The 12,106-nt window shown below is 53.8% G+C and overlaps 2 protein-coding genes across 2 annotated transcripts; one reads left to right on the top strand and one right to left on the bottom strand.

Annotated features, from left to right (window-relative positions):
- Nucleotides 1–3,322: 3,322 nt before the first annotated feature.
- On the bottom strand, nucleotides 3,323–6,493 carry J4E87_003640 (uncharacterized protein; the record flags this gene model as incomplete). Its single annotated transcript, XM_049375265.1, has 5 exons — nucleotides 3,323–4,216; nucleotides 4,269–4,650; nucleotides 4,700–5,311; nucleotides 5,364–6,135; nucleotides 6,235–6,493. 5 exons carry the CDS (start codon nucleotides 6,491–6,493, stop codon nucleotides 3,323–3,325), a joined length of 2,919 nt encoding a protein of 972 aa, XP_049235187.1.
- Nucleotides 6,494–10,785: 4,292 nt separating this feature from the next.
- CRP46 (60S ribosomal protein L16) lies at nucleotides 10,786–11,835 on the top strand (the record flags this gene model as incomplete). The annotated part of the gene is made up of 5 exons (XM_049375264.1): nucleotides 10,786–10,809; nucleotides 10,938–11,070; nucleotides 11,243–11,296; nucleotides 11,385–11,643; nucleotides 11,697–11,835. 5 exons carry the CDS (start codon nucleotides 10,786–10,788, stop codon nucleotides 11,833–11,835), a joined length of 609 nt encoding a protein of 202 aa, XP_049235186.1.
- Between the last annotated feature and the right edge of the window lie 271 nt (nucleotides 11,836–12,106).

Here is a 12,106-nt window from a genome sequence, read left to right as displayed (position 1 = left end):
GCTGCTCAGCGATAGACAATTCAATCTATTGTTGTAGCAATCTGCATTTTTATGACAATTGTGACTGACACTTAATCACCAATGCATTCGTGCGCAGCAAGTACATCTCGATGTTGCTTGATAAGCGGATCTCGTATTGTCTGTTCTCAAAGGGAATCTATCCAAGCCCGTCATTGTCGTCCTTGTCCCATCCTAGACCCTCGGCGGCAGCACAGTAGGCACTGGCCCCCTAGTTGTCGTCCTTGGCAACTCAGGCACAGCAAGGGTAGGCAAGCAAGCACACGCACTGCTAACCTGCGCAACCACTTGCTCCCCCGCACAAGCCTCCTGCGCAAACTCAGGCACAGCACGAACATCATCAATCAGCCTCTGAGTGAAATTACCGCAGAACTCTTGCGAAGCCTGAAGTCTACCCTCCACGTTTGCTGTGCGCATCGACGTAAGACAAGAGTCTACTTCGCAAACGGCTGGCTTTGCACACTCCTTGCTCGACATCTTGACGACGAAGCTACCACGCTCGATAGTGTGCACGAAGATAAATCCGCTCTTGAAGTTCGCGTAGCTGGACCAGGAGCCGAGGAAGGCTACTGTGCCGCCACCTTCGTTCTCGTCGTCTTCGGGGTAGATGTCGAAGAATCCGGCTTCGCAGATGCCGTCGCCACTGGGATCCTGCGTGATGGTGTGGATGTCCAGGACGTTGAGACCGTTTCCGTAGTTCGATTGGTAGAGGTAGTCGCCAACGACGTATTGGTTGTGGTCAATACTGCGGCGCTTTCCCTCGTAGTTGCCGGAATAGAAGGGGTTCTCCAGGTCGCGGATGTCGAAGATGTGGGTGGTGGGCAGACCCTGTGTCATGGGACCGACTTTGGCGTCGCGCTCGTCGAATTCATCGTCGAGGAAGATGTATTCCTGCCAGGTTGCGTTGTTGACGACACCTTGATGGACGTACTCTGCTCCAGGGTATGTGGTGCGAGAGATGATGTTGGTGGTGTTGCCGGCTTTGTCAGTTACGTCGTAGATGGTTAGTGTGTCTTCGTTGTAACCATAGCAGATGTCGCGGCCGTAGTACTTAGTGTCTGGTCCGCGGTAAACGATGCATTCAGCATCGTGGACATAGCCATCAGCAGAAGCACAACCTGGGCTGGTCGGGTTTTCAGGGTCGCTCATGTCGATGAAGATGAGGCCTCCGCGGCATGGCAAATCGCCACGGACACGGATAGTCTCGTTACCTCCAACTGATCCAACTGCTACGGCGTAGTTGAGTTCTTCGTTGACAACGATGTTGTGGGTTCGGCCAACCGGGAGAGCATTCCAGTCATCAGTCAGACCCCAGTGGCCAGTCAGATCGTCTTGGGTAAAGTTCATCGGCTCGCTTCCGTCAAGGTCCAACAACTTCTTCATGTCGAAGATTTGAACACCGTGGTTGATGGCCTCACTACCAATGACGGCATAGTCCCTCATCACGCGAATCTCGCGCCAGCGGGATCCGATAGGGTCGAAAGGAGGCAGGCGGCCCAGATAGATCAGCTTTCCTTCGCTGCTGATCTCTGCAAAGGCGGTACCGTCGAACTGGCCGATTGCTACAAACTCGCGTCCATCCTCTGACGTCCAGCCCCAAGAAGAGGAGCCTTGTCCATCAGAGCTGCCAAGGAGGGAATGTGGGAGGAAATGGTAGAGGTCGATCTATACACATTAGCGAGCTGATGAGCTTTGAACCTCGAGCCAACTGACATTATGGCACCTGAACGTATTGTTGAAGTCACCAGGGATTGCAGCAGCGAAGCCGTTCTCACATGGCGTGTGACCTAGTTCAGGGTAGCGGGTGCTATCCATCTCTCCCGAGGCAATCTCAGCATCCCATTGTGCCTGTTGGGGTCAGTATAAGCATGTACCAGCGTGCACCGACAAGGAAGCCTTACGATCTTCATCCCCATGATCCTTGCATGCACAGTACCATCAGCATACTCCTCCGCAGTACCCAAGGCGGCCGCATTACTCAGCCCGACCAAGGCAGAGCCAAGAACCGACAACGAAGATACGTGAACCATGGCGATAGCGATTCACCGTCAGTCCAATGGTGCGAGATGATCCTGGTACCTCACATATTCAGCGTCACCGCGCCTAGATATACACTTTCCCATGTTCCTTCCGGTAAACCAAGAGCCGATATCCTCCTTGGTCCTGCAACAGTACTGACTACGATATGCTCCAAAACCTGTTAATCTCTTAGCCAACTGCTCGCTAAGGTACAAAAGATCTAGTCCGTCAGCCCCGATGACCTGGTTAAGAAGGTCGCTAGATACCATCTCTTGGGACACAGAAGACTGCTTGGAAACCGCTTGGTAACCAAGACCCCAATTGTCGGTAAACACTAACCCACACTACTTGCCGTTTTCTCAATGGTGGGTGCTAGCGCTTGGCCCACGTTGAGCTGCACTTGGCGGCTTCGGCGCCGAAGGTGGAGGTCTAGGCACGGCCTTGGAAGTCGGCATGGGATTTACCCCGCTCCGCCGGCCTACTATGGTGGCTGGGTGTCTGTGCTAGGCTCCACTGAGGCTTCGTTTTAAGACCATGGCTTCTCTTTCAATTTTCGTGCGTCTATGGCTAGCCTAACTCTGACGTGGGCTTACCGTTCACTAAGCTAGGTCAACATGGATTTCAGCCAGCTTCTGGTGTTTATGCCAGAGCTTTTTCAACAATGTGCGTTGTACTTTAGTCTTTGTAAGCTACGCGCGATACCTAGGTATCGCCTTCAGTCAATTTGCTAATCTACGGCGTTACCCGTTACTGGCTCGGACAAAATGAGTGTGGTCCTTCAACGCACTTCTTCCAACCTTCATGAGTATCTTCATGAGATGCTCAATCTACACTCGCAGCCGCGAGGTCCGTCACGCTCAAAAAGTCTAGCTTTTCGAACGCCAAATCCAAATCGAAGTCTTCAAAGCAAAAAAAATCAATGCTGAAATGCATTGGACAGGTCGCGATCGTAGTGGACTGAAAAGTCACAACTACGTCAGTGAGGCTCTGTCCTCACCCTACGCATACCGTTGGAAAACGCTTAGCTCATCGGTGCCAGCCGGTTGACAATGGGGTATAATGCTTTTGGTAGACTCGCAAACGCCGGAATAAAACGCTCAGTGTACTAAGGAAATATCGGCCGTAATCGTTGTGTGGGAAGGAGGGCGCGGGCGAGGGCACCGCTCATAGTCGAAGCTGATGCACATCGATAGATGGGACTCAGCATGCTTCACAACAAAGCAGAAAACAAACGTTAAAGCGTTGATAGCCCCGTCCAGTGGTCCGCGTTGTGTGAGTCGACGAACTAACGCCATCCATTTTGGCCAAATTGGGCATTGTTCAGCGATGACCTCCCATCATTTATGTTCATCGCAGGGTCCATAAAAGATTGCGACCAGTCTTCTTGATGCATCAGCTCATCAAAAGGCATGTTGCTGGATGTTTGCATCGGCATACCCTGCTGAGGTGGATATCCGCGGTATTGCTGGTTACCCTGCATGAAATACATGGGCATGGAAGTAAAGATCTGCGCCTCACTGTCCATGGGTCGAGCTTGCGAATTGGGCGTGCTCGTGGGAGCAAACATGGCCGGGTGTCCTTTCATCTCCATGCTGGTCGAAAGTTGAGGAGGGTGTCCGCTCACCGGGGTGCCAGTACTGCGGTCGAAAGTTTGTGGATGTTTGTTTTCAAAAGCAGTCATGGGCTGGTTGGGGTAGGCGAGCGGGTCGGCAGACGGAAACATCATTGTTGAGATGTCTGCGATGGGGACATTAAGACCTGACGGGTCTGCCAAAGGGTTGCCTAGGCTTGTTGGCCCAAAGGCAGATGATGTCTGCTGCGAGTCATGAATAGGAGCCAAGCCAAAGCTCGGTAGGCTATCGTTGGATGATGTAGGTGTAAGGCCTGGCACACCATCGAATAGATTTGGGTTGGAGATCGAGTGTGCGGGATAAGAAGAACCCAAGCCAATGCTACCAAAGTCAGGGCCGCCAGACTCAAATGACTGGGCTTGGCCAGCAGTCTTGACATTGGGAATGCTATCGGGATAGGTGCTCGCACGGCGGGGTGCGGCAGAGTCGCTCTGACCAAAGGTAGGGCGGGTGCCAAGAGAGTGCGGCGAGCTTCCTTGTCGGCGCTTCCTCGATGCAATGATCTCTCCACCATGTCTGATTGATTCCGGGAGACGTTCAAACATGCCCTGGGAAACATTATTAGTGTTGTCAGTCAGAAGAAACTAGTGCTGTGCCTACCTTTAGTGCTGTGCTGCACCTATCAGCGGCCACGCTCCTCTTCGCGAAGTACGCCAATACGTCCTTCCCTTCCACTGCATCCCGTAGCAATTCAAAACTGGTGGGACTCTGTGGGTTCTCCAAGACGAAATACAAAATTGATACAATAGCGAAGAAGGTCGTATACATGGAAAACCAGTATGCTCCAGCCAATTGGCCGCGATTTCTCATCTCCGTGGAAATGTGGATAATATTGCGCGAGACGTTAACGCAGGCAGAAGCGCAGGCAAAGGCTCTCTGGTCCACGGTGTTCACGTTGTACGATTGCGAAACGTAGTGTAGGAATGGCCGATAGAGTAAAAGCTGCGCATGTCCGAACGCCATACGGAGAAGTTGTTGCACCCTGCGTATATGTCAGCAGCTGCAAAAATGATGTTAGATAGTCAGCTTACCTCCTGATGATTGGAGGGGCGTCACCGCCCGGCCTGAGCGCGATAGGCAGCTCATCGAGCCATCTTGCTAGATCCTGTTCGATTTCGCGAATCTTGGAGTAGCCCACAGAATAGGTCACAGAGTTCTTGGCGCCTGATTGTGTGCCTTTGATAGGGTAGACGTACTTGCAGATCTTGTTCAAGATTTGGACGAGACGCGTGTGGGCATTGAAGGCCGCCATGACAGAAATGCTTCCATTGGGCATGGGCAGAATCTCCGTCTCCGTAATATACTCGTCATCGACCTCAACTGGCCACTCTTGATCAATGTCCTCATCGTCCAGAAATCGCGGTAAACCGAGCATGGCCCCGACGTATGTGTCCATCCTTCGAATCACCCAAAATATGCGTTTACGTGTTTCCGCTTCGATGGGATTGAACTTGACGTTGAATGAACGGTGCAAGCCCATGCGTAGCGCAGAGCGCAGAGCAACTCCGATGTAAGCATAGCAAGTGCTAAGCTTGGCTGACGATTGCAAGAATTGGATCATGAAAATGATGGCTTGAAGTGAAGTCAGATCCCTGCAGTCAGTAATGTCCAAGAGCTGGCGCGAAGCTTTGAAGTACTTGAGTCTGGACCGCATTAGCATGGACGAAGCTCGCACAGGGAGACTTTGCTGCGTACCCCTCGTCGGTAAGGATGTCGTAGCTTGCTACATCGACCCCGGTGTCATTTTCGGAATAGAGTTTGCCCAAAGCTAGAACGGAGTAGAATAGAGGTAGAAAGCTAGTCTCGGCGCTGCCGTAATTCTCGGGAGCGACTTCGTAAAGACGGCTCATTTGCTTGTAGAAAGTGGGGAGATGGACAACGCGCAGCATGGCGCTGTACTGGATGATGGCACTGTCACAGAGAATGCGTGCATTTTCCTGGCTGGGCAGGGGCACGTTTGACGGAGCTGTAGTGGATCCAGCGATTGAAAGGGAAGGAGACGGCGGTTCGTAGGACATGGATTGGTGCCGGAGGGACGGCGACTCGTCCGAAGGGATTTGGAACATGTCATCGAACTGCCGCAGGCCCCTCATAAAGCTGAGTCCTGAAGAGTGGCCCTGGTAGTCCCATTTGCCCTCTTCGTCGAGATCAAGCTGGCCCGTTGCTTTCACCATGGCTTCCAGGTGCGAATCAGGCTGGTCTTCGCTGTGGGCCGGTGCCTGGTGTTGCGCGATCCGGGGGTCTACAGGCATCACGGGAGGCCGCGCAGCTGCTTGGGGCAGCTGTGGTAACAGGCCGTTCTGGAGGTGGGCGTCTATGGCGGGGTCATTCAAATCCACGGTTGGCAGCACCACGTGCAGTAGCGCCTTTGCGCGCTTGAGCTGGCTTTCGAGAGCCTCAATGTACTGGGGCGTCGCATTGCGGCGGCGGTTTGAGGGCTGGTCATAAGTACTGGAGGGGATCAGTTCTGTGTGCAGTAGCGAATCCGTTAGGGGACATTATTTACCATTCTGTCGGCTGTTAGCTTGCATTCTCCCACGCAATTCAGTGTACACACAGGACATACCATAGCTGTAGACAGTGCAATGGGTGCACGGCTGCTTGCCATCGCACTTGATCTTCTTGCGCCGGCATTCGTCGCAGGCACGCGTCACTCGTCGTCGCTTCTGGGGTTGCTGTTTCGGTGCGTGATCGTCGCCGACGTCATTGGTTTCTGAGTTTTCCTCGCCAAACTCAGAGGCGTCTTCCTGCGGGTTGTCGAAGGGGCCCGAGCGGCCCGCGTCTGCTGGAAGGCTCTCAGTTGTCGTGAGGGCCGGAGAAGTCATGGGTGTCGGGAGGAGAGTGTAGCCAGCTGTGGCTGGGGGGAACGCTGCGCCTAAGAGCAAAGTGGTGGATGCGCGCGGCAGGGGTGTGTGAAGACGGCGGAGAAGCTTGTGGGTCAGGGATTAGAGTTGGGTTAGCGCCAGCGCATGGCACCGTCCCGCCCTTTGGACGCCGGAATCGAATCGTTGCTCTCCGCCGAGTCGTCCGCTTTTCACTCCTCACCTGGCAGCCAAGCCTGGAACTGGTGCATTCATCTCGGCGAGCTCCCTCGACGCTTTCTGGAATTGCCCACGGCCGCATCGCACGCTGCCAGCTGCCCGCTGCCTCTGCACAGCATACACACCGCTCCTGCGGGCCCCACTTTCCGATAAACCTCCTCAGTGATACGCCACTCTTGCACCTTGCCAAGTCGTCAAGCACAGCCATGCTCACCTGTGCCCTGTGGCGTCATACCGCTGCTGGCATGTGTCCTGGGGACGCCCATGGGTTGAGACAGAGGTGAGGGGTCCTGCTGCGACGCCACCCAACAAGTCGTGGAGCCCTGCGTCCAAGCGAAGCCGAGCCTTCTCCATGGCTTTTGGAGCAACTCAAGCCGCATTAGTGGTCTGATCCGCCATTCCGTTGCAGTTCAGTCGTTCCCCGATATTCCTCGTGCGCTCTAAAGCCACTACTTCGAGCAAAGATCAGCCACCGATAGACTCGCTTACGGCTGAGGTGTCGAGTGGCACCGTATTCTCCTGCCAGCCATCTGTCATACGCCCAAGCGAAGACAAATATTCACCCCAGATGTGGGCTCTTCGGTCTCTCATCCAGGGCGAGCTTCCGAAGGCCTGTCTACCCACCAGCACCAACCAGCATGCAGCCTTGCGCGACAGATCTTAGCGCCGGATAAAGTCGCCATGATGGTGACAGCGTGGCTTGACTGCGGCTGGTGACCCTGGCCGTCGTCTGCAGTACACCGGCAGACAGACGTCGCACACGGCTCTGCCATGCCTGGGCTTCTCCCACAAAGAGGAAATGTACAACAAGCGAAAGATTCACATTCACATCCCATCTGTCGTGCGCATTCGGACAATTTCAGTCAATTCATTTGTTTTCCGTAACTGTTCGTTTTCGGGTGACGACCTTGAAAGGTGCTTAAAACGTTCAGTGGGGCCAACTACCGCTTTAGTTTCCCCATGAATACAATCTGCCAATATTGTAGAGCGTATCGACTCGCCAAGCGGGAAATCCTTTGAGATGTGAGATATCTTGAAGGCAAACTCTGCTCAACCAGGCTCGTTTATGCGTGTTCTGCCTGGCGCATGTCGCCTAATTCTCCACGACCGTTTGCGATGCTTGTCAACCGATCTCTCGCCACAACTGCAAACATGCATATATATGGATTCCCACGAGTAGTCCTGTCGGAGGTACCGATGATGGACTCATGTCATACCGAGGTCCCTTGGCACTGCCACGCTTGCGGTTATGGAAGCCCACACGGTGGTTATTGGAACACCCTACGAGGTTTTAGTGGTGCTTGTCTTGAGCTATGTGTGCCGACTTCCGGATGACTCAGCGGATCGCTTGTTGCACCCACTTTCGCCCGCCGGGTGGTCGCGCGCTGACTCGGCGGGTGCACTGGCAGGTCACGGTCAGCGTTTAATTCGAATGCCGTTGGCATTGGCATTGGGCTGATCGTATTCCTGCTCTAGCCACAACACTAGCCACACAGCCAAGAGGAAAACGCACGATATTTCCTGCTGATGGTCACCTGCCAATGGGCCAAGCTACGTCAGGAGTGGCGCAAAATTGTCTGGGAGATGGGCCAAGTCATGACTCCGTCTTGGTGAAACGTGGCTGAACAGGAGAATGTGTGCATGACGCCAAGCGAATCCAGTCTCGCGATCGGTTCGAGTTGTGGCGCATGACGATGCATATGTCGTTGCGAGAAACCTTGCAAGGATGCTGTCCATGTGCTTAGCTTGCTGCTTGCGCCTGTACGTAAAAGCCAATGTAACCTACAGGACGAGGGGCCGATCACCGGTGACTCGTCCGTTGGGGCTCTCAGGCAACATCTCGAATCGAGGCGTAGCGTGATGGACCATCAGGATATGGATTTACCTGAGGCTCCTTGGCTCTCTAATGTGACGTTCACTGCAGATCCATGCAGCCTCTGTGATCGACAATTTAAGCATCACACCCGCAGTAGGACCGCAATCGAGATGCGTTTAGTGAACCACGATCAGCGCACCCTGCAATGTGGTGGTAATCGCGAAAGAAAATTTTGTATTCTCGTCATGTTTGCCAGCAACAAGCTTCGGGCTGAACACACCCGTCACTGGTACCCGCTTCAGACTTACTTGCATTAGCTTCATCCTGGTCGTGAATCCGACTTCGGCATCGAGACAGCCATGAGATCCATCATCGAAACGTTTTCCCCATGCTGTGACGTAGTGGGCGATCTGGCTCCGGTAAAAAGGTCGAGATCCAAACTACGGCTAGGTAGCACAGACTAACGGATTAGCCTCCGGAATTTTGGACTCTGATTGTACTTGGTCGAAGGGTGAGCATCCTTATGACGAAATGAGTATGATTGTTAAATTGGCGTTCTTTGGAGCGCCCACAACAGCATGGCTAATTCTGCCTGCATCCCTAATGGAAAGCGTATCGACGGCTTCACATAAGCGTAGGTTCGTCGAGATGCATGGCTGAGGATAGCGGTGTCTTGCCTGTCCTCCGTCCGATGCACAGTTGGAGCGAATGACGAGATTGTGACAGATGTTGAAACTAATGGAGGATGCCGAAAGTAGTGAATGGGTTACCGGATTAGTTGGATAGCCCGATACTACCAGCCATTAGCGCCAGGCAACTATACATTGCCAAGATTTCTGTGTTGTAAATCGAGCATGTATACTACGGACGCGAGAGGCGAAAGACATAGTAGCCGTCGATTTCACAAACCTTAAAGAAGACCGGGATGTACCGACTCTGGTACAAGCAGTCTGCGTCAACTAAGAGCCGTTAGCATCCGTTCAAGAGCCGTGATAGAGAATCTAGACCTACGGGCCGAGGCTACCGAATGCGTACGATCATTGCGTGTGCAATACAATGGTGCCAACGACGAATGCATCCGCTTGCAAGTTGGGATATGCGCTTCGAGCATCTGCAGCACAAGCGACGAGGCAGGGTGCAGCTACTGTCGGAAAATAATTGCCGGGCGAGATGATGGTGGCTGGCTGGATGAATAGATGCGTTGCGACAGCGTGGGTCGTGGTTGCTCTTGCAGACGCTTCTGCTTACGAGAACTGATGATGCGCGTAGTAGAGCTGAGAGGCGTGCCTGCCTAGCATGAGCTAGATGGGGCGCAATATTCATTTTGCGCCTCAGTCTGGCAAGAACGAGAGCGTACGCTGTCGTGACCTTCTTCGATTAACAGAATTACCTGTAGGCCCTTCCCTTTAGACCGACAAGTATTGCGATGTATACCTTAGTACGGTTCAAAGACAGAGCCGACTGTACATTTGTGAGCCGCGACGTACAAAGGCATCGGATACACAACATCGTCGTGCTCTGGTTCTCGCTCGCTCTCTCCTATCTCTGACCAGAGCAGGCCACCGCAAAAGCGCTTACCTCGTTGCTGTTCGACATGCTGGAGATCGATAGAAACACACGCATCTAAGCAGAGTATCGGATCAGAACGATGCCGAGTGCTGCTCCTTGGTTCGGACTTAGAGTAGTCGCAGCTTGCAGGTCGGCAATATATCCAGATATTGAGGTCAGTTTCGATTAGCATGGTCGCAGTAGTGGCAGCATCAGCAGCTCAGACTGTCGTAAAGGACTGTCGCAAAGAAGCACGTCGAGTCGTGCGTTCAACGTGTAGCCTAACCACGCCGTAGAGATCGTTCAGCAATCCACCATTGACAAGATCATACAGGCCAGATCTAAACTGTTATTAATTTCGCAGTCGAAGCCGTTCAATTAACCTCAACGACCCTGGAACGCGCGCGTGTGACATGACGGTACGAGCAGGCGGTCCGTCAGATGCTGCGACAGTTCGCCGCAGCGACATGCGTCCATTGTATCTGAACTGCTACCTCATAGGCGAGCGACAAGACGTGCGGTTGGCGTTGGCGTTGGCTGTCATGCAGACGTTGGATGGGCAAGCTCACCTCGTTGGAGATGAAGTCACGCTAATGGGTCCGTGCACCACAAACTCGAATATTCAGTTCGCTTAGTCGAGCCACCTGGAATTCGCATCCATCGAGCTCTCCATCACGACAACTAACCTCACAGCACACCGGAGTCGAGCAAAATGTCGACATTCGAACCCGTCATTGTACGTACGCCCCGATAGACGCAGCCCGATATCCCAGGCACTGGCCTTCGCATGCCGCCGCGATGCCAGCCTGCAATCCCGTCAACACCACGCATCTTCCTTGGACGTCTCGCTGACAGCGCACGCAGGTCATCGACGGCAAGGGCCACTTGCTCGGTCGCCTCGCCAGCACCGTCGCCAAGCAGCTCCTCAACGGCCAGAAGATCGTTGTTGTGCGATGCGAGGCCCTCAACATCTCCGGCGAGTTCTTCCGCGCCAAGTGTACGTACACCCACCGAACGAGCGAGCGAGATCAGGAGCAAGCCATGGAGTGCAATTGGTACATGGGGCTACAAGAGGATGATGTGGCCGGCGATTTGCACTTTGGCTGCTTTTTGGCGGAGCGCTCTAGGGACAATTTTCTGGCAAGACAGCAACTGACATGACCCTACAGTGAAGTACTCTGCTTTCCTGCGCAAGCAGACCCGTTACAACCCCACTCGTGGTGGTACGTCTCCCTGTCCATACATGGCGCACTCGCGGTCCAACGTCGAATGTGCGCGTTACTAGCCGACATGTGCTGACCCACCTGCCAGGTCCCTTCCACTTCCGCGCTCCCTCCAAGATGTTCTGGCGAACCGTCCGCGGTATGATTCCTCACAAGACTCCCCGCGGTAAGGCCGCCATGGAGCGCTTGAAGACCTTCGAGGGTGTCCCCGCTCCCTACGACAAGAAGAAGCGCGTCGTCGTTCCCCAGGCCCTGAGGGTGCTGAGGCTCAAGCCCGGACGCAAGTACTGCACTGTCGGCCGTCTCGGACACGAGTTCGGCTGGAAGTACCAGGACGTCGTTGCCCGGTATGTCGCTCCAGCCTATGTCAGCGAGATCAGAAATGCTAATTCATGCGTAGTCTTGAGGAGCGCAGGAAGGTCAAGGGTGCCGCATACTACGAGCGCAAGAAGGCTATCCGCCGGCAGATGGCTGAGGCCAAGAAGACGGCCTCCGTCGACTCCAAGGTCCAGCAAGAGCTCACATCCCTCGCATACTAGAAATCGGCAGTCGATGAACAGTGTCGGTTTCAGTTTCGGTGACGTGGTTCGGCGTGGATTGCATTGGGCTCATGGGATGTTTATTTCCTCTACTATACTCCGACCATTCGAAAGGGTGTCCAGGCTAAAAGAGCACATCAATACCAGGGTGCTTACGTGTTCATGGGTCTCTTCGCGGTCGGTCTGCTGTGTCTTCAGGTACTCTTCCGGCTAGAAGCAATACGAAATGAAAAATCCCAGCTGATGTAAAGCATGGTGACGGCGTTGAGCA

The sequence above is a fragment of the Alternaria ethzedia genome (genome assembly GCF_023757985.1).
Source record: "Alternaria ethzedia strain BMP 0044 chromosome Unknown scaffold_6, whole genome shotgun sequence".
NCBI lineage: Eukaryota > Fungi > Ascomycota > Dothideomycetes > Pleosporales > Pleosporaceae > Alternaria > Alternaria ethzedia.
Note: the sequence above shows the minus strand (reverse complement) of the source record. Positions and strands in the feature narration are given on the sequence as shown.